Below are 18,751 nucleotides of genomic sequence, written 5' to 3'. Positions count from 1 at the left end.
AAAACGCGTGTTTGACCTGCTTGTCCAGGAAACCTTTTCCATCTGGATCAGCGAGGTCCCAGATCTGCGGAAGAAACAAGAACATCAGAGTGTCAGATTTTTAAGAATATTAAGAATTTCCAGACAGATGCATTTCTCTCCTTCACCTTTCCCAGAGTGATATCCGGCAGGCCTGATTTCTTCAGAAACAAAGCAGCCTCTGTAGGGCCAACCCTCCCTGTGTTTCCTGGATCGACCTGTCAAAGCAGAAAATCATAAGACCTTTGAGATCCTCAGGAAATAACAAAAGGCATCAATAATATATTTTACAAACACATTTCTCTAGGTGCACAGTTTTGTATCATTAAGTCCCATGTGGCCAAGTTTAAAGGTGGAATTGTAGCAGAAAGCCTGAAGTGATGAAGATGATACCTCAAACCCTGGCCCAGATGGGCTGCGCCATTCATGATGAAAAAGGAATCTCAGTTTTTGGCTTCAAATTGAGATCAGGATTCTCACTCACCATTACTTGATTAATTTTATAATTACTATTATGAACACACATATTTCTTAAAATACTGACATAGTAACTGTACCGGGCGGCACGGTGGTGTAGTGGTTAGCGCTGTCGCCTCACAGCAAGAAGGTCCTGGGTTTGAGCCCCGGGGCCGGCGAGGGCCTTTCTGTGTGGAGTTTGCATGTTCTCCCCGTGTCCGCGTGGGTTTCCTCCGGGTGCTCCGGTTTCCCCCACAGTCCAAAGACATGCAGGTTAGGTTGACTGGTGACTCTAAATTGACCGTAGGTGTGAGTGTGAATGGTTGTCTGTGTCTATGTGTCAGCTCTGTGATGACCTGGCGACTTGTCCAGGGTGTACCCCGCCTTTCGCCCGTAGTCAGCTGGGATAGGCTCCAGCTTGCCTGCGACCCTGTAGAACAGGATAAAGCGGCTAGAGATAATGAGATGAGATGAGTAACTGTACCAGTTAACCATTTATCGAGTGGCTTGTTCTGAGAGATTTTTAATTACTGATTTACTGCACATTTGTACTGCAAACACTGAAATCCTGAACAAAAGTAAGGCCATCCTTAAAAAAAATCTGTTTCCTGTCCACCGGGTGAGCAAAAAAATTTTCAGTCGGGAGGGAGGGATTTTTTTTTTTTAATATGGATGGATAAGAAATCGCAATGCTGTGTTTGCTTTTTCTTTCAGTACTTTTTTATTACAAAAGCAGACACATTTAATAAAATATGACAGTTTAAATCAACTGAAACTTGTACAAAAACTTTAAGTTAGCATTTTAAATGCTGACTGTAACATTTGCAAAACTTTTACAAAGGTACTTAAAATGTCCGACACACGGACTTTTTGTAGTTCTAAATCGAGCGTTAGGCCTAGTTCGGATGAAATTACACTATTAAAACGATCACTGAATGATTTGTTTTTCTGAATCTTTACTATTTTGTTGTTCGCTAGAATACCATTTTGCGATTTCACACTTAAGCAAATGTTTGAAAACTCCAGATCATCTTCCTTCATGGTGGCTGCCATTTTTTTGTGCCGCACGGCGCATGCGCAGAGCTGATTCAGTTCAGAGTGCGCGCGCACTCGGCGGAGGCAGTAGTGTGTCGGGGCTGTCGGAGGGAACAGAAGCCAAGATGACGCTTATTTTGTCTCCGGTAAACCAGTCTTCTCTCGTTCCATTAAGTGCTGGCATCAAAAGACACCGTTGGTTGTAAATGAAACCAAACTGAGTGGTTGGAGTGGATTTTCATACACAAATGGAGAAATGTTCGCTGAGTGTGTAATTGTGTAGCCCCACTGCAGACCGTTGTTGTTGTTAATTCATAGCATGCTCAGCTGTGTGAATGTGTCATGCACCGAAAATAAGAGATTTACAAGCCAGGAACGCCTCATGATGCAATACGCAAGAAAAGAAAGAAGATTTACTGCCATTTTACTTTGTATTTGAGTAAAGTGAATAAATAAATGGTCTGTGGAAAATACATTTAATCCTGGGAACTGCGTGCACAGGAGTTTATTTTGTGTTTACTCCCCCCCCCGGCTGGCTACTTATTTGTCATGGCTGGCTAGTATGAGCCTTAGTGGAAAGCCCTGGGAATGCGGAAATGTCAAGTTAGATTTTAGATTTACGAACCCGAAAAAAATGTCGAAAAACTGGCGTTAAAAAAAAAATTTCAATCACACAAACGGCACTCATCCGGCCGGTGGACCGGAAACAGAACATTTTTTAATAATGGCCTAACTGCTGATAACGGCTATAACTGTAGTCATATTAAATGTGCAGGATGGAAGAGTGCAGTGTGTCTCCCCCCCCGCAAAAAAAAAAGTTAGAAGGAATGCATTCTGTTCTTTTTATTATTAATATTACCCCCCCCCCCATTTTCTCCCTAATTTAGTCATGGCCAATTCCCACCTGCCAGACAGGTCTCCCCATCACACAACAGCTACCAACCAGGCAGGATGAAGGTCATCACATGCTTCCTCCAAAGCGCAACACCAATCAACTTCATCTTTTCAAACCACTACTCATGCAATGATTAGGAAATAGGAAAGCGCTATTCGCCCACCGGCATATGCATGAGCTCACAGATGGCCATGGTTGGTTAGTGTCACTGGAATTGACAGGGGAGAGATACCACCGGTCTCCTCACTCCCTGAGATCACAGGCTACAAACTAGTGAACTAACAAACAGGAGTCCAGTCATCATTTCTATTCTACTGTTGAGAGACTAATCACAACTTGTTGGTTTTTCTTCTGCGGACTCAGTGTGTGTACTGATGACTGGTCATAGTAAATAAGGTGGAATACTGCTTTATATCTAACAGTTGTCTGAGTGCAAATGGTGTAGAATCGACACTATTCTTGAATCCAGTTGCACTGAGAAATGAATCATGATTTTAAAGGAAAAATCCACGCTGAATGGCCTGGATATCAAACTTTATAATGAGCGTGTGATCACCAAGGGCAGTGTTATTTTGTAATGAAAAAGTTTATAGTTATATAATGAAATTCTATATGGAATGAAATTCAGGAGTTTATAGTTTTTATTTAAATATATACTGTAGGAATCACCCTGTCCGTCTGCCCATGTGTCTTGTAAGCGCAACTCCACCTAAACAGTTTGATGGATTTTGATGAAACTTTACACAGTTGCAGTGTACCACCTGAAGATGTGCATGAAGAAAAATAATCCCAAATCAAGGTCTTAAAAACTCCGCCAAGGACGGTCCCAAGCCCGGCTGAAAAAGGAGGAGGGTTGGGCGTGAGGCTAGCTACCCCACCCCATTAAACAAAGCTATCTACAAAAACGCCAAGAGCTCCCCCCGCCCCAGCGGCTTTGGCGACTCTAGATAACATCGGGCTGATCGCGCGCCCCCCGCGGCGGCGACGACGTCGTCTCATTTGAATGTCTGCCCTATCAACTTTCGATGGTACTATAGGCACCTACCATGGTGACCACAGGTGACGGGGAATCAGGGTTCGATTCCGGAGAGGGAGCCTGAGAAACGGCTACCACATACAAGGAAGGCAGCAAGGAAGGTCTTAAAGATACTTATTTTCTTACACATGTCATTATCTGGTGATGTGGCTGGTGTTCCACGCCATGAAATCGTATCAAATGGATTTAGACCCCATATATTATTGAAATGAATGACTTAATAGGAATTTGAATCATGGAGTTGCAGGGGTATCGTTTTTTAAGTTCACACAGAGTTCCAGTTGACAAATTTTGTTGCGAGTGGGGGGTATTCTATAGTGAGTTTACTTACAGTTCTAGTTTAAACTTCATTCATCAACATTTTGCTCTATTTTCAGTTTGATATCATATGTTTCACTTTTAATTTTCAGTTTTGTATGTTCCCTGTGATGCCATTCAACTCCTTGCTGATAGTGTTTACAGTGGCATTTAGCCCTTGCTTCATCTCTACCTAAAGAGAGCGATGCAGCAGTGCTTTATTGTGCTTTCGCTGGAACATGGGGAGTGAGAAAAGAAGCTCTCGTTGTCTGTTTTTAGGAGCCGTCAGCAAAACTTAGTTATTCCTTATGACCGAGACTGTCTTCCTAGTTCTCTTCTTCTATTCTACACGCTTTAACTTTGTAACCGCACTAGAAATAAATGAATGTTCTTCTCTGATGCCATCGCTGCACAAAACTGCTAACACTTTTCACACAAATAACAAAAATCAGCCAACAAATTAGTACCAGAATCAGTAAACACATCACAAATATTTCAATACAAACATTTAATGTGCTTCAGGGTGGAGGGTTTTTTTTGTATAAGGCCAAAAAAAAAAGTGTGTGTTTTTCCGGTTACGTAGATTTCAAAACTAGGGTAGGTAGGCAGGCTTTTTTCTTTTTTTTTTATTTTGTTCGAAAAAATTAACACAAGTAAACATCTTACAAAATAGTACTTTGGTACAGAATCCTTTATACCACACATCATAATAAAATAAAAGTGTTTTAAATCTTTAAACGAATAAAAAAAAATATTGCGAGAGTTCGAGTTATGATCTACGGAAGCGTGTTGCTGCCACACTCAAAAAAAAAATTGGCTTAGAATCAAGTAATTACGTGAAAAGATATTGTTAACAAAGTTATCACATTTTTACAATATATTTATCATGTAATAACATAACATCACGTAATTTCATGACGTTATTTCATGATATTTTCATGTAATAACGTGAAAACACCTTATCAAGAAATAGCGTGAAAATAACGTCCTAGGCTAGGCTACTTCCATTAAAAGCAGACGGCCTAGCCTAGCCTACTGTAGAACATGGCTGAATCCTGAATGACTCCTATTTGTATAAATAGGGGACTACATAGGCGGCAAAATGTAGTGTTTTTCCCTGCCATGGAAGTGCACTTGTATACTGAAGAGGAAGCAATTTGCATTACAGCCTTGAATGAGGATTCAAAATGGCGCCTCGGCTCAGTTTTCCCATCCTCCTTCAGTATACAAGTGCGCTTCCATGTTTATGCAGGAGGGCTGATAGAAGTGGCGAAACATTTTACTTTTTATCATTTCTTTCACAACTTGAATGCGTTGAAACAAAAAATTATGACAAACTAACACCGCTTACACTAAAATATCGAGGGAAATTTGTAATAATTTTACGGTCGGCAATTTCGACGCGTAAATTCTCGATCGGTTGGGTTACCGGAAACACACTTTTTTTTTTGGCCTTACATGTAAAAGTCGCGACTGGGAAAAAAATGAAAAAAAAGTTTAGGGTCGGGCGGTACGGATTAGGGTCGGTCGGGTAACCGGAAACACACTTTTTTTTTTTTGGCCTAATTTTTGTGCACCTCTAGCCTGGTTAATACAAGGATGTCAGGAATTTGTCAAGAATCAGATCTTTAATATAATTATCATATAGGAAAATGGAATAAAAAGTAGAACTGATTCATCTTCATTGAAGGGAATCACCTAGAGAAGAATCTATCTATCTATCTATCTATCTATCTATCTATCTATCTATCTATCTATCTATCTATCTTCATCCTTGCAGTGGGTGACTTACCTGTCTGTAAAAGTTTTCGTACATTGGGTTCCCACTCGACAGCTGAAAAGGAAAAAACAAAAAAAACAAACATGTTTCAGTGTTATGTAGGCTAATTTAATCATATTAATTTACTGACTGGTCTGAAGTGTGACCAGAAATGTCAAAGTGTAATTGCTAATTTCTCAATGTCGTATTTCTATTTTAAAAAACAGTAGTGTGATAATATTTTGATTTCTCCTGTAAAAGCTGGAGATTTAACTACTGAAATCAGCTTCTCTCTAACCGTGTTTCCATTAACCTGCTTAAATGTGCAGTGCAATTTGAAACTGAATTTAAAAAAAAAAAAAAAAAGAGGAATGGAAAGGCGAATTAATTTTTAAAAATAAATAAATAAATAAATAAATAAAAGATTCGACTTCCGGTTGAGCAGCCATGAGGTAGGCAGCATAATATCAGAGCTCCCTGATCATCAAGAAATACGCCATATTTATTTGAAAGATTGTTAAGCATTAGCAGAAGTAGTTAAAGAGGCGTTTACAATATGCCCAAACCAAAAAAAAAAAAAACCTGCAACACAGGCGAAGGAAAGGACTCAATCAGCTGAGGAAGAGTCGGTCGAAGACGACACAGCCAGCCATCCTGACACAGGGGAGCTACAGGTGAATGCAGACATGGCTAGCCTGCAAATGATACTGCAAGAGCTGAGAGACTTTCGGCAGGAAAATGCAGACACTCTCTGATAAATACGAGAGGACATTAAGGTAACTAACAGTAGAGTCGACGAGGCCGAAATGCGAATTTCAGAGACAGAGGAAAGAGTGCAGGGGCTGGAGGAGGCTATGAGGGAACTGCTAAAGCTACAGGCTAAACTGGAAGATAAACTAACGGATCAAGATGGAAGAGCAAGACAGGAGAATATAAGAATACACGGCATAGAGGAAGGGTCGGAGAACAACTCCACATCGATGATAACATTCGTGGAAAATTTGCTGAGGAAAAAACTGGAGCTGCCTCAGACTGACGACCTCAAGATCAAGCGTGCGCGCACCGTGTGTTGGGACCCAAACCACCGGCTGATTCTCCCCAGAGATCCATAGTTGTTAAATTCTCCAGCAGCAAAACTCAAGAAGAAATCCTGAAACTGGTATGGCGAAAAAAGGGGTTTCTCTATCAGGAGAGAAGAGTTTTTGTGGATCACGACTACGCACCGGAGACCTTCAGGAAGCGCCGGGAATACGCGGAGGCGAAGAAGGTGCTGAGAGAGAATAACATATGGTTCCAAACTCCTTTCCCAGCCAGAATGAGAGTGTTTTACGAGGGAGAGACATGCCTCTACAACTCGGCAGAGGAGGCTGCCAAGGACATGGTGAAGAGAGGTCTGTCCGTGACAGTATACAAACCACCGACGAGCTGGGCTGACAGAATTAAAAATCTGATGTGGTACAAAATCCGGTCCCCGAGAGGAGGAGAGCAGCAGCCAGAGGCGCAGCGGGATGGTTTCAAAGAGAGACTGGACGTTTTCAGACGGGCTGACCGGTGACTTGTTTTGTCTTGGCACGGATTCTTCACGGTAAGGAGGCATAATAGTAATGACTGTGGAACAAACTATTAATAAATCACTACTACGGAAGGCGTTTGGGCTATGTTAATGACATTAATAATATAATTTGTCTGATCGGGGAAGGTCTGACTAAGCTAAAAGCATGGATCACTTTGAAAACTTTAAGGAGGGCCCTCCACACCTAAGGATGTATGGAGGCTTTCCCTCCGAGCCGGCAAAAGATCTTGGCTCCTTCAGGGTTACAAACAAGACCTCAAAACAGGAAGTTCAACCTGAGACATTGGTAAAATGTACTAAGTTTTGGGGTGTCGTGGCACAGGTGGTTGGGGCGCTGTGCCATGGATCCGGGGACCCGGGTTCGATTCCGGCCCGGGGTCATTTCCTGATCCCTCCCTGTCTCTCTCTCCCGCTCATTTCCTGTCCTGTCTCTGCACTGTCCTATCCAATGGAGGTGAAAAAAGCCCCAAAAAAATATCTTTAAAAAAATGTACCAAGTTCATGTTTTCACATTAAAGGATTAAAGGCAGCACTTGGATCTACAATGGAAAGCCATAAAGTTCCACTTAGGTTGGCTTCTTATAATGTGAAGGGTGTACTTAACCTGGTAAAAAGAAGTAAAATTCTGGGCAAAATTAAAAAAAAAGACTAGGTAGATATAATATTTCTGCAAGAGACCCACTTAACTGACTCCGAGCATGCTCAACTTAAAGGAACAGTCCACCGTACTTCCATAATGAAATATGCTCTTATCTGAATTGAGACGAGCTGCTTCGTACCTCTCCGAGCTTTGCGCGACCTCCCAGTCAGTCAGTCAGTCTGTCACTATAATGACAGGCGTACTAACACCTTCTGCGCGCTTCGGCAGCGCATTGATATCTGAGCTCCGTATCAATGCGCTGCCGAAGCGCGCAGAAGGTGTTAGTACGCCTGTCACTATAGTGCGGACTTTCCATAGCATAGAAAATCGCTACGTTTCAATTTGTGTAACTGAACTTGTTTCATATCACTGGTCATATAAACCTATGTAAACAGGAAAAACGCAGAAGAGTTTGGTCGCATCTAACTACAGCCCCCAAAAATACCATTGGCCATGCTGAGCCTAGCTACATTGCTAACAGGAGTGACAGCGCGTCTGACTGCGTCTGACTGACTGGGAGGTCGCGCAAAGCTCGGAGAGGTACGGAGCAGCTCGTCTCAATTCAGATAAGAGCATATTTCATTATGGAAGTACGGTGGACTGTTCCTTTAAAAGGCAGGGCATTAACCAAGTTTACTCAGCGTCCTATAAAACGGGACACAGAAGGGGGGTGGCAACACTGATATCAACAAGGGTAATTTTTGAAAAGATAACAGAAATCACGGACAAGGAAGGAAGGTACAATACGGTTGTCAGAAAATTAGAAGGATCAGAAGTCAGTCACTCTCTTAAATGTATATGCACATCCAGGTGCGACGTGGGGGTTCTATAGACACATTTTTGATCTAATGATTACAAAAGCCCAGGGAATGGCGATTTGTGGTGGTGACTTTAATCTGAGACTGAATCTAAAGTGGGATGTGTCAAGATTAACTCAGACTCAGAATAACGCAGGAGGCAAAAAGGTGAGAAGGATGATGAGAGAGATGGGTATTTGTGATGTATGGAGGGAGTTCAATCCTACAACTAGAGACTATACTTTTTATTCCTCACCGCACAAAACTTACTCAAGGATTGATTATTTTTTTATGTACAGTAAAGATATCGGTTTGGTAAGGTCATGCAAAATTGGAATAATGGACTTGTCGGACCACAGTCCGGTTTACCTAGATTTAAATCTAAAAAATAGCAAAAATACTTTCTCCTGGAGGCTTAACTTAAATGCATTTAAGGGCAAAATGAAGGAGGAACTTCAAGAGGAAATTCAGTTATACCTGTCAGTAAATGATAACGGGGAAGTGTCCCCACTTACGGTATGGGATGCAGGCAAGGCTGTTTCGAGAAAGAAAATCATTGCGAAATTGGCATTACAAAAGCGGCTCAGACAGGAAAAAATGGATAAACTAGAAATAGAGTTAGGAAAATTAGAAAAAAAAAACATAAAAAAAAGATACCCAGTTGGACATTACTCAGAAGATTAGAGGAATTAAAAATCAGATAAAAGAAACTTGCGAGGCAGACATTCAGAAGAAACTAACCCTTTTGAAACAAAGGTATTATGAAGTAGGCAGTAAATCAGCTAAAATCTTGGCATACAGATTAAGAAAACAACAAGCAGAGAGAGTAGTACATAAAATTAAAGACCCAATAACTAAACAAATGAAACATGACTTTCAGGACATTCATAGCTGTTTTGAAAGATAGTACAAAAACCTACATGCCCGGATGGCCCATAAGGGGGACAAATCACCTGAATCTCTGCTTGCATCACTTAACCTCCCAATAATTACGGAAGACCCGAATAAAGTCCTATTGGCCAATGTGACTACAGGGGAACTGCAAAAGGCAATCTCTAGACTCAAGCCTGATAAGTCTCCAGGTTCCGATGGATTTACAGTGGAGTGGTATAAGACTTTTAGTGATTCTCTATCTCCATTGTTACTGAGAATATTCAGTTGGGTCCTTAAGAACCCTTACGTCCCCAGCTACACCAGTAATCAGCACCCAGGAGGTGGAAGTGGTGGAAAAGTTCAGCTACCTTGGCAGCATCCTGACCTCCGACTGCAAAAGCACAGCAGACATCAGGACCCGCATTGGCCGGGCTACTGCAGCCATGGCAGCCCTTTCCACCATCTGGACCAACAGTCATCTCTCTCTCCATACTAAGATCAGACTGTACAACAGTCTGGTACTGTCGACCCTGTTGTACGGCGCAGAAGCCTGGACCCTGACAGCCACTCAAGAACAGCTCCTGGACGCCTTTGACAGCAAGTGTCTGCGTAGGATACTGAGGCTCCAGTGGTACAACTTCATCTCAAATGCCACAGTATGCCAGCTGACCAACCAGCCACCAGTCTCCAGACTAATCCGATCAGCCCGCCTCCATTTCTTCGGCCGCATAGCCAGAACAACACCACCTCTAGAGCTGGCCAACCTGATCAGGGAACCCGTCCCACCCCACTGGTCCCGCCCCAGAGGGAGACCCCGGACCAGGTGGCTTGACCAGCTTAAGGCAGACCTGAGAGAGGCCAGACTTAACCTCCGCACAGCCCGGCTCGCTGCAGAGAACAGAATAAACTGGAGGGTCATCTGCCGTGGCGCCACGCTCTCACGAGCCAGCGAGGATGAGCGAGTGAGTGAGTGAGACCTTAAGAAAGGAGAGATCCCTCCATCTTGGAGAGAAATGATCATAACTGTTATACCAAAAGAGGGGAAAGATAGGACAGATTGCTCCAATTACCGCCCAGTTAGTCTGTTGAATCAGGATTATAAACTCTTCACATCAATTCATTTAGCAAAACATTTAGAAACAATACTCCCAGATATTATACAGTTGGATCAAACAGGTTTCATTAGACAGAGGCAAACACAGGACAACGGTTAGGAGGACATTGCATGTCTCATCTCATTATCTCTAGCCGCTTTATCCTTCTACAGGGTCGCAGGCAAGCTGGAGCCTATCCCAGCTGACTACGGGCGAAAGGCGGGGTACACCCTGGACAAGTCGCCAGATCATCACAGGGCTGACACATAGACACAGACAACCATTCACACTCACATTCACACCTACGGTCAATTTAGGCTACGTTTACACTAGACCGTATCTGTCTCGTTTTCTTCGCGGATGCACTGTCCGTTTACATTAACCCCCCTGAAAAAGCGGGGAAACGGGAATCCGCCAGCGTCCACGTATTCAATCTAGATCGTATCAGCTCCGGTGCTGTGTAAACATTGAGAATACGCGAATACGCTGTGCTGAGCTCTAGCTGGCGTCTCATTGGACAACGTCACTGTGACATCCACCTTCCTGATTCGCTGGCGTTGGTCATGTGACGCGACTGCTGAAAAACGGCGCAGACTTCCGCCTTGTATCACCTTTCATTAAAGAGTATAAAAGTATGAAAATACTGCAAATACTGATGCAAATACTGCCCATTGTGTAGTTATGATTGTCTTTAGGCTTGCCATCCTTCCACTTGCAAGTAATAAGTGATATGCGCTGGGATCTCACACACAGCGGCTCAGTCCCGAATCGTGGCTTGTTCACTTCACTCGCGCGCTCTGTGTGAGCTGCGCAGGGCCGGAGTGCGCACCCTCCAGAGGGCACTCGCTGTTCAGGGCGGAGTGATTTGGAGCGCAGGATGCCTGCGGAGCCGAGCGTATCCGCGTATTGGTGTTGCTGTGTGCACGGCTAACGGTTTTAGTGTAAACGCGAATCGTTTTAAGAACGTTAATCTGATGATCCGCTGATTCGACGTAATGTAAACGTAGCCTTAGAGTCATCAGTTAACCTAACCTGCATGTCTTTGGACTGTGGGGGAAACCGGAGCACCCGGAGGAAACCCACGCGGACACGGGGAGAACATGCAAACTCCGCACAGAAAGGCCCTCGCCGGCCCCGGGGCTCGAACCCAGGACCTTCTTACTGTGAGGCGACAGCGCTAACCACTACACCACCATGCCGCCCCAACATTGCATGTAATTAACCATATAAACAATAACAATTTGGAAGCTGTCTTGATAGGGTTAGATGCTGAGAAGACATTCAACTCTGTTGATTGGTCTCTCTTATACAAGATACTAGAGAGATTCCAGTTCCATGATGATTTCGTTAGGACAATACGAGCTTTACACTATAAACCAACAGCCAAAATTCAGATTAATGGAGGATCATCAAATAATTTTGATTTGGAAAGGGGATGTCGACAGGGCTGTCCTGTCTCTCCGCTCTTATTCACCATCTTTATAGAGCCCCTGAGTCAGTGGATAAGACAGAATGAGAAGATAAAGGGGATCATGGTGTCAGATGAGATCTTGATATACTTGGGACATCCATCCACTTCCCTTCCAGAACTGCTCGCAACCCTGAGGGAATACGGTCTATTATCAGGCTACAAACTAAACACCCACAAATCCCAAATCTTGACATTTAATTATTCTCCTAGCCAATTGATTAGAGAAGAATTTAAAGTGAGTTGGGAATCAAAATCAATTAAATACTTAGGTGTGAATATTCCAAAAGACCTGAACAGGATTATATCAGAGACCTACGACCCCCTACTTTCCAAAATTAAATCTGATTTGACTAGATGGAATCTAGTGCCCTATTTAGGATTAGGACAGAGATGGAAGCAATAAAAATGAATGTGTTACCCAGACTATTATATCCGTTCCAAAATATACCAACAGAACTTCCAAAGGGAACATTTCAAGAATTAGACAAATTAATATCACGATTCATTTGGCAGGGAAAGAGGCCAAGAATCCGCTATAAGACTCTTCGACTAACAAAAGACAAAGGAGGCCTCTCCCTCCCGAATATTAAAAATTATTACCAAGCGGTGCAGATAAAAGTTTTGGTTAACATTTGCAATCCTTCCTATAAAGCCAAGTGGAAAGGTTTAGAATGTTAGATATCCAGTGATATTCCGTTACAAGCAATTATAGGGGACAGTGGGTTGGTTACTTGCCTAAAAAGACATAAATCCATGGATAAAAATCTCACTTAGGATTTGGCACAGGGTAGTCAGTGAAAACAAGGCCAAAGAACCATACTGGATCATGGGCTGGATAGGATACGACTCAGATTTCTTACCAAACAGAATGGACGCAAGATTTAAACAGTGGGCCGATAAAGGGTTAACAAAACACAGCGATCTCTATGAGGGGGGCACACTGCTACAATTCCAAGATCTTAAAAATCAATTCGATTTAACCAATCAGGATTTTTATAGATTTTTGCAACTTAGACATTACTTAGGCCCACTTTACACGGGGACGGTCTGAAACAAAAACGCAAAAGTCCATTTTCGTTCTCACTTTTTTCCGCGTCTACACGACCGTTTTCAAGGAGGAAATCTGCGTCTATACGGTGACGCATGAATGTGTGGAATTCAGTTGGATGTTGTAATAGAGTGTGCCGAGTGGATGGAGTAGTCAGTCAGAATGATGAGCAAAACAAGGAAAATTCTTGTACAAAAATAGTTTTCTTTTTATTCTTAAGCCGGCAGTTAACACAAACAGGACAAAAAAAAAAAAAAAACACTGATGACAAAACCAAACAAAAAAAAATTCTGGGACAAAATGCCCACGCAAGCTAGGCTACTCTGGCATTACTCACACAGAGCTCAAGTCATGCGTCCTCTCCCTGCCGAGGCCGTCTCCCGCATGAACAGTGCAGCGCATATTTAAAAGACTACGGCACAGTCTTAACACAATTAAAATCAATCAACACATCTAGACAGATTTTAACAGTTCTAAACATTTTCACTGCATGCATTACACTCCTACAACAATGTGCAGACCTTAAATATTACAACAAACACTTACGTAAGATTTTTAGACCATTTCTCTCCGCTCTAATGAGCTGCTTTCCCGCGCATCGCGGAAGAAACCTTGAAAAGCGCTTTCAGACCTGCATTCTGCTTTGGTCCCGCACCCGGAAGACTACAGCAGGTAAATGGCTACAAACATTTCTGGCTGATGTTAGATAAACTCTAGCAGAAAAGGATTCAGATGTTAAACGTGCGCACTTAATGAATCTTTACACGCTATTGTTTATAGTGAAAACTAATAAATGCTTGCGCTGTTTAAATCTGTGTCCGCGTCTTTTACTATGAACACATGGACCAAACATTTCAGGTTTACATATCTAAAAGTTGTAACAAATGTACCCGTAACAAAACATACTTGTAAAGCCCCCAGTACCAAACCCACAGCAAACATACAACACAGATTGTATTTGGAATGTCTTTGCAACTGTGGTTTAGTCCATTGCACTTGACCATTGAAACATGACCAGCGGGAGGAACCGCTGTTTAGTGACAGACGCATTGCGCTCCGTCACAGATGTGCATGCCAGGCGGCTAGGTGGTGCTGTGAAAGACCTCCGCTATGTCTGCACACATGCGCAACGTCTTCCGTCTTGTCTGATCTGCATATCTGCGCCGCGAAAACTTTGACTACTCTGGCTATGGTAAGTAAGAAAGTAAGTAAAAAAGTAAGAGCATACTATACCCGCCTCTGTTCATTAACGGTATATGTGCAGATTCGGTATAGATGTTCGAAGGACTCCTGGACGTTTATTAAAGCTGCCAGAGCAGCTTGAAGGTCCGTTGGATCGATGTAATCAGACATGCTCTTACTTTTTTACTTACTTTCTTACTTCCCGGGCTGGCATGTACAGTATATGACATATGTATGACGTAAACGCGTACCCGACGTGAGCAGATCCGAGCAGAGTTTCGCGTATTGGGTAGTTTAGACGGATATGCAACGGGGGCTGTTTTTAACTTATCCACTCTGGAAGGCGTTTTCAATTTTTTCCGTTTTTCAGCCTCGGAAACGCCGTCCCCGTGTAGATGAAAGGCACTTCCAATAAAATATTTAGTAGACATCTGTGCGGGTCGGATTTTTCAGTCCCGCTCCCACCCACGCCTGCATTGTGCAGTCCCACTCCCGCCCGCGCCCGCAAAGAATTATGATTTTCAGTCCTGCTCCCGCCCGCGCCCACTAAAAAATTATGATTTTCAGTCCTGCTCCCGCCCGCGCCTGCCATATTTTGTCCCGCTCCCGCCCGCAAATCCCGCATGATGCAGACGTTCGCGTTATTTCTCAGGAAAGTTCTTGTCTTGACACAGCGTAATGGTGCCCCGCCCCCTACTTTGAGTGGATTTCAGCATAAATATCTACAGCTCACGTTATTATTTACTTTGTTTCGGAATTCAGCATGTACTGTCTCTAATAATAATAATTAGTGCTGTCAAACGATTAAAATATTTAATCACGAATCATACATTTTTATCATATGAGAAACCATTGTAATTCTCTGATCAGCATAAAAAAGTGAATGGGCTTGCTTTGTACCAATGGTGTGTGGGTTTTTTTTTTTTTTTTTAATTGCAAAGCAGAGCTAGTAAGAGAAGCGAATTGATTTACTGCTTGCGTTAGTCTACAACTTTAGTCAGAGAGACAGGTTACACAGTGACGGTAGGCTTGACTCAGTGCTATCCCAGAAATCCTTCCTGTAATATGCAAATTTGGCCGCCTCTGATTGGACAGCCAAATTTGCATATTACAGAAAGGATTTCTGGGATAGCATTGAGTCAAGCCTACCGTCACTGTAAAGATGTGAGCCTTCCCCTTTTTTTTCTTTTCCTTTACTTATTTTTTAAAATTTATTTCTCTCTTCTTATTCTGTTTGATGATAAGACATGATGATAAGTATACAAAATCAATAGCAACATGTATAAGGGCAATTCCATGTAAATGTCAACCTCACCATGCAAAAATAAAGCAACATGTAATACATCAAAACCACTCCCAGAGATATCACTTAGGCCTGTATTTTACAGATGTGAATAAGTTGAACCAATTTGTAACCAACCTAATATGTCACTGTCAGTCTTTCTTTCTTATAATGTAAAACCCAAGCTAAAATCAACTTTGATCATGTACAATTCTATATTATTGCCACAAGCCACAGAAATGTATGTTAAAATCCACAAAACAGCAAAACAATAGCCATCCTAAATATTATTTAAGAACTTTGATAGTTTTAGCTGATATTTAGAGAGTTTTTCAAAGGGTTATGGTGGTTAAATTGCTGATTTTCTAAACATATGCCATGTCTATTTCAGACATTGTTTTCCCCCTTTCTTTTCTTCAATAAAAAGTTTAATAGCAAAAAAAGCCCAAAACCTTCATATTGCAAAAAAGATTTTACATTTGCATGAGGAGGTTTTTCAAACAATTTAGTAAAGCAAGATTGTGCAAAAATGACATGGAAACATTTTTAGCATTTAAGTCACATGACATGTGAATAGGTTTCATTGAAAGGATGTTGCTTTTCCTTATGTAATTAATTTATTATTGGATATGGAAGATGAATTGTTAATGTGAGATGCAGTATGCTGGTTGTTCTCTCTCTATTTGGGTGGAACAGGATTAATTGTGGCCATGTGTGTCTGAGGGTGCTTTACACACACACACACACACACACGGGTCCGTCTCAGAAACTGGTCTCTCATTTGGGACATTATGGTCAAAAAATACATTTTCTAATTTTACTTTTTTTTTTTTTTGCATTTACCTAACACTCAATGTTTCTTTTGTCATGTTTAATAAGAATAAAGATAGCATCTTGCTTTATCGGGCCTCCACTGTGGAAAATATTTTTGATTACAATTCAAATGCTTTTGTAAAATTGATTTACATATAAAATAACTCCATCATGAAGAATTAAAGCCCCTCCTTCACAGATGAGTGAAAATATTAAATACATTTCCTCTTTTTGATTGCTTGGGTTAAAAATGCCAAGTTATGATGACTGAATTGATTATTCACTTAAATATGAATAATATGATTTGATATGGTGAAATAGGACACAATGGAAAAATCAAGAACACACCGGAAAGATGAGAATAACAGCGGTGGTAAAAGAACAGCAACTGTACCGGCTGAAGGTCGCGCGGGTCTCTGCTGCGGCGCGCGAGCAACGGGACATCACTACCGCACCGGACGGAGCATGAGCGGAGCAAAATGACTGGCAATAGATCAAAAGTTCGATCTAAACTGACCATGGTTGCAAAATATTGGCCAAAAATACGCAAACACTATGAAATATGAAAGTAAGATGAAAAAGAAACATTCTATTGCCTTGTACTGCAAAACTAAAATAAAACTGTCAAAACTCACCTTTTCAGCGATAACGTCCGAACAGATCACCCGCGTAACAGAAAGATCGCAAATGGAAGCACGATCAACTTCTAACTGTTGGAGTGGAAAATTCCATTCTACACATGCAAATTGTTAATGTGTGTCCTTCCCCGCACACAAATAACACGCTACGGTAAAAAATAGACCACAACTCATTTTATAGCTCAGAAAATCATACAAGACCAGCTACCATCGGAACATATTCTGTAAGAAACATATTCTATACCTAACTTTCAGCTTTCCTTTTGAAAAACAAAATCGCAGATTTATAACTAAATGTTTATATGGCGTAGTGATTTTAAGTTACTACTTTTGGTGAGGTAGTGACCTTGACCCTGAGGCTTTCCGTTTAGATCAAAACACACGATCTTATTGGTTTTGGGTCTGCGGAAAATGGAGTTATGACGGTGATCAAATATTTTGCATGATGTTTTATTACGGTTACGATTATTCTGTGAGCGCACCAATCCTTAGGTGTATAAAGTTACAACTTAAAATACAATTAGTGATAACTGTAGACTTTTCAGTGGACTACAACCTTTTTAAGGGAATGCGATGTAGTCAACCATTTATCATGTCCCAGATCAAGCCGCCATTTTCCCACAAATTTGCAGAATTTTTGCCAAATTCTGAATGCATTATTCACATCAAAGATTTAGTTTTATCTGTATTATTTCTTTCATCATTTTATTTCAAATTAAAACCAACATCACCATTCAAAACCATATACTGACTGTGAGTATATTTAGTGGGGTTCCCCCACAGTACCCAGTATCTGAGACAGACACACACATATATACACAGAGTGTGTGTGTGTGTGTGTGTGTGTGTGTGTGTGTATATATATATTATACACAGACCCTTTCCAAAAAATTAGAATATCATGGAAAAGTTGATTAATTTCCATAATTTCATTCAAAAAGTTAAACTTTCATAGATTATAGATTCAGGGCCCACAATTTAAACGATTTCAAGTATTTATTTGTTTATTTTTACATAATTTGGGCTTCCGGCTCATAAAACCCACGAAAACAGGAATTCAAAAAATTAGAATACTGTGAACAAATCAGCCCAAATTTTGCAGGGCATGAATGTTTTAAACTGAGTGTCACACACTAATCATCTACTAAACTCAAAGCACCCGCACAGGTTTCCCCAGGTGTCATTAAATTGCTTCAGTTTGGTTCAATTGTCTCAGTTCGGTTCAATATGGGGAAGACTGCAGACTTGACAACTGGCCAGAAGACCATCATTGATACCCTCCATAGGATGGGTAAGCCACAAAAGTTCATAGCTAAGGAGGCTGGCTGTTCACAGACTGCTGTGTCCAAGCATATCAATGGAAAGTCTAGTGGAAAGGCAAAATGTGGCAGGAGAAGATGCACCAGCAAAAGAGATGACCATGGGCTTCAGCGGATTATCAAACAGAGAAGATTCAAGAATCTGGCAGAGATCCAGAAAGAGTGGAATGAGGTGGGAGTCACAGCTTCAAAAACCACCACATTCAGACGCATCCGGGAGATGGGCTACAACTGTCAGGTTCCTCGGGTCAAGCCACTTCTGAACCTGAGCCAACGTAGGAGGCGTCTCAACTGGGCCAAGGAAAAGAAGGACTGGACTGTTGGCCAGTGGTCCAAGGTCCTCTTTTCTGATGAAAGTAAAATGTGCCTTTCATTCGGGAATCAAGGTCCAAGGGTTTGGAAGAAGACGGGTGAGGAACAGAACCCAAGCTGCTTGAGGTCCAGTGTGAAATATCCACAGTCAGTCATGATTTGGGGTGCAATGTCCGGTGCAGGTGTTGGTAAACTCTGCTTTCTTAAATCCAA

The 18,751-nt window shown here is 41.8% G+C and overlaps 1 protein-coding gene across 4 annotated transcripts in view; it reads right to left on the bottom strand.

Moving 5' to 3' along the window:
* Positions 1-18,751, bottom strand: part of eps15l1a (epidermal growth factor receptor pathway substrate 15-like 1a) — a 104,747-nt gene that overhangs the window by 51,073 nt on the left and 34,923 nt on the right. For all 4 annotated transcript variants that reach the window (XM_060941235.1, XM_060941236.1, XM_060941237.1 and 1 more), the window contains exons 2-4: positions 5,530-5,571; positions 147-236; positions 17-64 (exon numbers count right to left, since the gene is read on the bottom strand). In XM_060941235.1, the coding sequence (XP_060797218.1) occupies positions 17-64; positions 147-236; positions 5,530-5,571 (180 nt within the window). The remainder of the gene's footprint in view (positions 1-16; positions 65-146; positions 237-5,529; positions 5,572-18,751) is intronic.

This window comes from Neoarius graeffei, chromosome 15, assembly GCF_027579695.1.
Source record: "Neoarius graeffei isolate fNeoGra1 chromosome 15, fNeoGra1.pri, whole genome shotgun sequence".
Classification (NCBI taxonomy): Eukaryota; Metazoa; Chordata; class Actinopteri; order Siluriformes; family Ariidae; genus Neoarius; species Neoarius graeffei.
This window is presented reverse-complemented; position numbering and strand designations above follow the sequence as displayed.